At 45.3% G+C, this 7,454-nt stretch overlaps 1 protein-coding gene across 1 annotated transcript; it reads right to left on the minus strand.

Moving 5' to 3' along the window:
* Positions 1-5,832: 5,832 nt before the first annotated feature.
* Positions 5,833-7,220, minus strand: LOC109757373 (probable glutathione S-transferase GSTU6). The gene is made up of 4 exons (XM_073495723.1): positions 7,193-7,220; positions 7,030-7,103; positions 6,770-6,889; positions 5,833-6,698 (listed from the first exon to the last, which is right to left on the minus strand). The coding sequence occupies exons 1-4, from the start codon at positions 7,218-7,220 to the stop codon at positions 6,306-6,308; spliced, it is 615 nt and encodes a 204-aa protein (XP_073351824.1). The 3' UTR covers positions 5,833-6,305.
* Between the last annotated feature and the right edge of the window lie 234 nt (positions 7,221-7,454).

Here is a 7,454-nt window from a genome sequence, read left to right on the forward strand (position 1 = left end):
TGCGTCGTCACCCTCGCTACAGAGCGCGCCGAGCTGTCATCTGGCTGCTGCGGTGACACTTGGTCCAGCCACAGGGCGCAGCATGGAGCTATCCTCGTCACCCGTTGCTGACGTTCTAATGGAGCCAGGAGCTGCTGCACCATTGGGATCGCCTCCGTCTTCTCCAATGCCGCAGCCGGCGCTCCATTCTACTCCAACCAAGCCGACGGATACTCCGTTACGGCGCAGTGGTCGTCACTTCACCTCTGCTGACGGGTCCTCGGCCACTGATGAGTGCTCCCTCTCCAAGGCGATGCAGCGTCAGGCGGAGCGTAACCTCGACCCTCCTACAGGTACACCTTGCAATAAATCATTTCTTTCTTTTCCTGATTCTCGTATTTCCTCTAGTTTAAATAACGTTGGAATTAAAATTGGAAAAAATGATAATGATGTGTGCATTTCGGTGGGGGTGCTTAAACACATGGAGATAGACCGATTAAAGGTTTCTCCAAAGTGTTCGAGCCCCTTACCATACCCCGAAACCGAGGAGGAGGAACCGGCGGCTGCTTATGACGGTCCGCTTCTCTCCCACTTGGTTGGTGCGGTAACTGAGGTCGGATTAGATAACGCACGACTTGGGTCCATGTTTTGTGACTTCACCGCGTCCTCGCGTAAATCAAAATCCCACTCCTCAAAAAAGAAACAAAAACCGCCCAAGAAGGCGAAGGTATCCACCCTGACCCGAGTTTCCACATGAGAGGCATGTTTTGAAATGCCAGAGGTCTTTCAGACTTGGCTAAACGTAAACACGTCGGTGACTGTGTGCGTGACCATGGGTTAGATTTTGTGGCAATTTCCGAGGCTGGTAAATGTGACTTTCGTGCACATGTCTTTGATCACCTATCAGGTGGTTTGGAATATACATGGCATTGCTTACCACCACGTGGAAGGTCCGGATGAATCTTACTTGGGATACATACCACAACCATGGACTTGTTAGCTTTTTCGGTTGGTGAATTTCACATCAAATTCCACCTACGAAATAGAGCTGACAATTATACATGGAGTCTGGTTGCAGTCTATGGGGCCGCCCAAGATGACAATAAATCCGCTTTCCTTCGGGAATTGGTTAACTTGGCTAAGGATAACCCTCATCCAATGCTTATTGGAGGCGACTTCAATATCCTTAGATACCAGGAAGAGAAAAATAATGATCGTTTTGACACACACTGGCCTTTCTTATTCAACGATGTAATTGACAGTTTGAATCTTCGAGAAGCTAGTATGTCGGGGCGACAGTTCACTTGGGCTAACAACCGTCCGGTGCCAACATACGAGAAGCTCGATCGAGTACTCATGGATACCAAATAGGAATTAAAATTCCCTATGGTAACAGTGCGTGCCCTAGAGTGTATTGAGTTACTTTCGGACCATGCACCCATCATTCTTGATTCTTACTCTACTAGCTCTCCCACTGTTCGCCGTCCATTCAAATTTGAATTGGGATGGTTACATCGGGATGGTTTTGCGGATATAGTTAAGAATTTATGGGAGAGGCCTGCCGTTGGTCGCACACCGATTCAAAGATGGAACTTCAAAATTCGAGCCATGAGGCGGTTCCTAACTGGATGGGCCAAACACACAAGTGGTATATAAAAAAAAGAAAAGCAACGCCTTTCTACTATTATAGATGACCTCGACAAAATAGCAGAGACTCGCATTTTGTCTCAACAGGAGATTGATATGACAAATCAATCCAATGAGCAGATTGCACGTCTATTGCGAGAAGAGGAAATCAAGTGGTATCGAAGATCAGGTGCCCAATTCATTTTGGAGGGAGACAACAATACATGATATTTCCAAATGGTCGCCAATGGGCGGCATAGGAAGAAGTGTATTTTTAGCCTCCAACAGGATGAGGGACGGATCGAGGGTCAGGCAGAGCTCAAGCGTTATATAACCAAATACTACAAGTGTCTATTTGGGGCTCCAGAGGAAGGGAACTTCACTCTAGATGAGACCCGAACAGATGCCATTCCACAAGTCACAGAAGAAGAGAATGATATTCTGACGGCACCTTTCTCTGAAGAGGAGGTGCGAGCTGCGGTGTTCCAAATGGAACATAACAAAGCTCCAGGCCCTGATGGTTTCCCCGCGGAGTTCTATCAGAACTTCTGGGATGTCATCAAGACTGACCTAATGGAGTTGTTCAATTTTTTTCATGCCGGCCAACTAGACCTATCTAGGCTTAATTTTGGCGAGATTGTTTTGTTTCCAAAGACTAAGGAGCACTAGTAGAAAAGGGGGCTTTTGTCCCGGTTGGTAACGGCCTTTAGTCCCGGTTTATGAACCGGGACTAAAGGGTCGTTACTAATGCCTCCCCCTAAAGGCCGCGGCCACGTGGAGCTCCACCTTTAGTCCCGGTTGGTAACACCAACCGGGACTAAAGGAAATTTTATGAATTTTTTTTTAAAAAAAATTTGCGAATTTTTTTTGATTTTCAAATTTCTGAATTATTTTAACCTCTAATCTCTAATCACCACCCCTCATCACTGCTCAATTTATCCTCTAATCTCTAATCACCCCTCATCATTCCAAATCATCTAACTTCCGGGACGGTCACCCATCCTCTCACTACTCCAGCCTGAGCACGCTTAACTTCCGGGTTCTATTCTCCCTCGTTTCCAAGTCTGCACATGTTTTTTTCCTGACAATAGTAAGATGTCAATCCTATTAACCCTCAGGAATTTAGCTTGAGCATGAAGTGACACATTTCAATGTTTGAGTTTGAAACTATTGTTTTAAAAAACAATAGTTATTTAGTAACACTAATATTTCTGGAATAATTGTTTGACCACAGTTTGACCAGATTTGACCAAATTCAAAAAAACTGAAATAATTATTTAATAACACTAATATTCTAGAATAATTAGTTTGACCATTGTTTGACCACAGTTTGACCAGAGTTTGAAATTTTTTGCATTTTTTTGCCTCTCCAGATCTTAAAAGCCCCGGAACTTTTTTCTGTTAGGTTTTTGAGGATTTTGAAAATATTTAACGGGGTTTCCCCAGTTAAATTCGGATGTAACTTTTTGAGTAGATGATTTTTCATATAAAAAACTTTTTCATCCGAGTTTGTATGCAAAAGTTATGCCCATTTTAAGAAATTCCAGAGAGATTTTGCAAATAAAGTCGAAATTCATATTTGTTAATTTTCCCAACAACTAGACCACATATCACATGGGAAACTTATTTTATTTTATTTTTTTGACATTTCCATCATTTTCTTTTGTTTTTTTCTAAAACTGAAAAGGCGGTCGGGGGGGGGGGGGGGGGGGGGTAGAGTTTGAAAATGGGACCTTTAGTACCGGTTTGTGCCATGAACCGGTACTAATGCCTCAAAGCCCATTAGTCCCGGTTTGTGGCACCAACCGGGACTAAAGGTCACCAACTGGGACTAATGGGCATCGCACCCTTTAGTCCCGGTTCGTGGCACCAACCGGGACTAAAGGGCCCACGTGAACCGGGACTAATGCCTTAGCCGCACGAACCGGGAGGAATCTGAACCGAGACTAATGTGAATACTGCCCTGTGACCAAAGCCCTGTTTTCTACTAGTGGAGGCTGAACAGATTCAACAGTTCAGACCGATCTGCCTCCTTAATGTCAGCTTCAAAATCTTCACCAAAGTTGCGACTAATAGGCTCAACGCGGTCGCCGATCATGTTGTTCAGCCATCCCAAACGGCTTTCATGCAAGGACGAAATATACTCGATGGAGTAGTAATCCTTCATGAGACCGTCCATGAGATGCACCGGAAGAACATGAGTGGAGTAGTATTTAAAATTGACTTTGAAAAGGCATACGACAAAGTCAAATGGTCATTTCTCCAACGTACCCTAAGAATGAAAGGTTCCTCAGATAAATGGCGTGACTCGGTCCAAAATTTCGTTACTGGAGGTAGTGTGGCTATAAAAGTCAATGATGATGTAGGTCATTACTTCCAGACGAAAAAGTTTACGACAGGGTGACCCAGTGTCTCCAATGTTATTTAACATTATCGCTGACATGTTGGCTACTTTGATCAAATGTGCCAAACAAGACGGTCAAATTGCAGGAGTAGTGCCACATCTTGTGGATGGCGGACTCTCTATCTTGCAATATGCCGATGATACAATTCTTTTTATGGAACATGATCTAGATAAGGCTAAAAATGTGAAACTATTGCTTTCAGCTTTTGAGCAAATGTCAGGTCTGAAAATTAACTTCCATAAAAGTGAATTGTTCTGTTTCGGAGAAGCCAAGGAGGTGGCTGCACAATATGCTGACTTGTTCGGTTGTGCACAAGGCCAATTCCCGATTAAATATTTGGGAATTCCGATTCATTATCGTTCTCTCACTAATGCGGAGTGGAAACATGTGGAAGAGCGATTGGAGAAACGGTTGAGCAGTTGGAAAGGCAAGTTGCTCTCCGTTGGAGGGCGACTAGTTTTGATCAATTTTGTTCTCACAAACATGGTTCTCTACATGCTGTCATTTTTCCAAATTCCCAAAGGGGTTCTGCAAAGACTGGATTACTTCAGATCCAGATTCTTTTGGCAAGGAGATAGTGAAAATAAAAAGTATAGGCTAACCAAATGGAGTGTGGTTTGTCGACCAAAAGACCAGGGAGGTTTAGGTGTTCAGGACCTCCAGGTTAAGAATGATGCCTTGCTCAGTAAATGGCTGTTCAAGCTACTTACCGAGGATGGTGTTTGGCAAGCCCTGTTGCGCAATAAGTATCTAGGCCAAAAAGCGTTGTCCCAGGCGTATTGGAAACCTGGTGACTCACATTTTTGGTCTGGTCTGATGGCGGTAAAGAAACATCTATTCCGCTTTGGATCAGTCGCGATAAAGGACGGCTCTGAGATACGTTTTTTGGGAGGACAGGTGGCTAGGAACCACCACTCTTGAGGAACAATATCCGGCCTTGTACCGAATTGTACGCGATAAGAATGATACTCTTGCGCACGTGCTCAGCTCCTCCCCGCCGAATGTATCATTTAGGAGGGATTTGATTGGCCTCCGCCTTGCGTCATGGCAACATCTTCTATCCCGTTTGGATTCGGTTAACTTGACACAAGGGAGGGATGTGTTTCGCTGGAATCTCACTACGTCTGGGTCCTACACAGTTGACTCTATGTACCGTGCACTCTCGCACTCAGAGGCTCCATTGAATAATAATAAACTAATATGGAAATCAAAGATGCCACTAAAAATAAGATTTTCATGTGGTATCTTCGGAGAGGAGTTGCGCTAACAAAAGACAACCTCGCTCGACGCAACTGGCAAGGAAGTAAGAAGTGTAGCTTTTGTACTCATGACGAGACAATTAAACACCTCTTCTTTCAGTGCAAGTTCGCGCGTTCTATATGGTCAGTCATCCAAATAGCGTCCAATTTGTATCCACCAACAAGTGTTGCCAATATATATGGTCACTGGCTTGATGGAATACCAAATACTTTTAGTATGCTAATACGGGTGGGAGCGTCTGCCTTATTATGGTCGCTTTGGCTATGTAGAAACGATTGTGTTTTTAATGGCAAAACCTCTTCTTCTATGCAGATTATTTACCGTTGTACGCACTAGCTTCGTATGTGGTCTACGCTACAGCGAACGGAGTATCAATCGTTGTTCAAGGCGGTGTGTATGCGGTTGGAGCGGGTGGCCAGTGAGGTTTTTACCCAACATGGGTGGCAACATAATCTCCGGATCGGTCCACCTCCTCCGTCGACATGGGCATAGTTTTGGACTCATATGGCTTTACTGTTGCCAACTTGTCGTTTTTTTATACATACTTTGCTAGACTCTTCGTTAAGTCTGTGTGCATCTTAGCTATACAGAGGCCGGGTGTCGCTCATTATGCTTTATATCCACTTGATGCTACATTATGAGTTAATAAAAGCGCCCTTTATCAAAAAAAAGAGCTCGGGAATAATCTTGTTGTTGAACATATACTGGTAATTGAGATGCAAGATGGAGGAAGATTCATATACTGGTAATTTTTTCGCAGAAAGAAAAACATATACTGGTAATTAATATGCGAGGTCATAAAAGAGCTAACACAAACAAGATGCAAGATGGACGAAACTTCAGTTTATTCACGAAACAACATGTCAACAACTCAGATCGAAGAGAGTGCACGCATGCGCACCATCCACGACGAGGAGACACTAAGGACCTAGTAGCAACAGTTCAACTCTTGGCGTGAAAACAACAACTCACAAGGCGGAGGAATTATTGGATTGACACGATCCTCTGCCGGTAATGGAACGACACGATCTTTAATTAGTTACCGGTGACCGCGACGTTCCACTTTGGATAAAGCACCGTAGCGATGTACTCCTCCAGCTCGTCCACCCTAGGCAGCAGCGCCTTGACCGGCTCGGCGACCCTGAACCGCTCCGCCCATGCTGCTAGTTTCGGCGCCCTCGCCGGGTCGATAAGCGGCTCCAAGCCGGCCAGGCGGCCTACTGCCTCAAACCAAGGAAGATAGCACCCGAGCGCGATGTCAAGGAACCCGATGGAGCAACCACTGAAGAACGGCGCCTCCACCTCCCCTTTAGAGCACTCTGCCAAGGCAGCTTCCAAGTGTCGGAGCCCGGACAGGGTCTCCTCCACCTTACTGGCTCTCTCCTCCTGCTTCGCTGTCTTGAGGATGCCGGTGCACGAAGGGAACAACTGCGGCAACAAAGCGAATTGAGAGGTGCAACTCCACGCGCAACGAGAGGTAATCTGTCAAATGAACTAACCTTGTCATTCACATAGGCGGCCCAAACGCGAGCGGCTGCGCGGCTGTAGGGGTCTGCGGGGAGGATGGACGTGTCGTTGCCGGCAAGGCCAGGGGCATCGTTGAGGTACTCCACATAAAACTACGTCCCGTTTGGTCGTCATCGCATCACTGGAGAGAGAACGAAAACAAGAAAAGTGTGGACCTCGCCGATCCTGTCACAACAGTTTTTTCTTGGGGGGGGGGGGGGGGGGGGGCAGAGGGACAGAGTTCGGAGCTCACAATTTCTGGGTCTCCCAAGCAAATCAAAGCAGGGTTGCAGCTCTGCAGTATTTTTGTCTTGGAAAACGACCTGCCTGAGCATATTTAAACAAGGAGTACCAAGACTAACTATTGACACACCCCGCAAAAAGAAAAAAGACTAACTATTGACACTTTCGTGTACAGGTATCAGATTTTCCTGTTCTACGCATGCAGCCAAACTTTAATTAACAAGTACCCCCTCTGTAAAGAAAGATAAGAGCATTTAGATCACTAACGCTATTATATTTTTATATGGAGGCAGTTCCATTAATTTGATTGTAGTTGCAGACTTGCAGGTCATAGCGTTTGGAAGCATTCCAACCAGACCTTATCGGCTTAGCATCTTGATTTAAAATATTGCAAAGTGTCACTACATGACATGCATCTCGACCAGCAACTTTACA

The sequence above is a fragment of the Aegilops tauschii genome, chromosome 3 (genome assembly GCF_002575655.3).
Source record: "Aegilops tauschii subsp. strangulata cultivar AL8/78 chromosome 3, Aet v6.0, whole genome shotgun sequence".
NCBI classification, from domain to species: Eukaryota; Viridiplantae; Streptophyta; class Magnoliopsida; order Poales; family Poaceae; genus Aegilops; species Aegilops tauschii.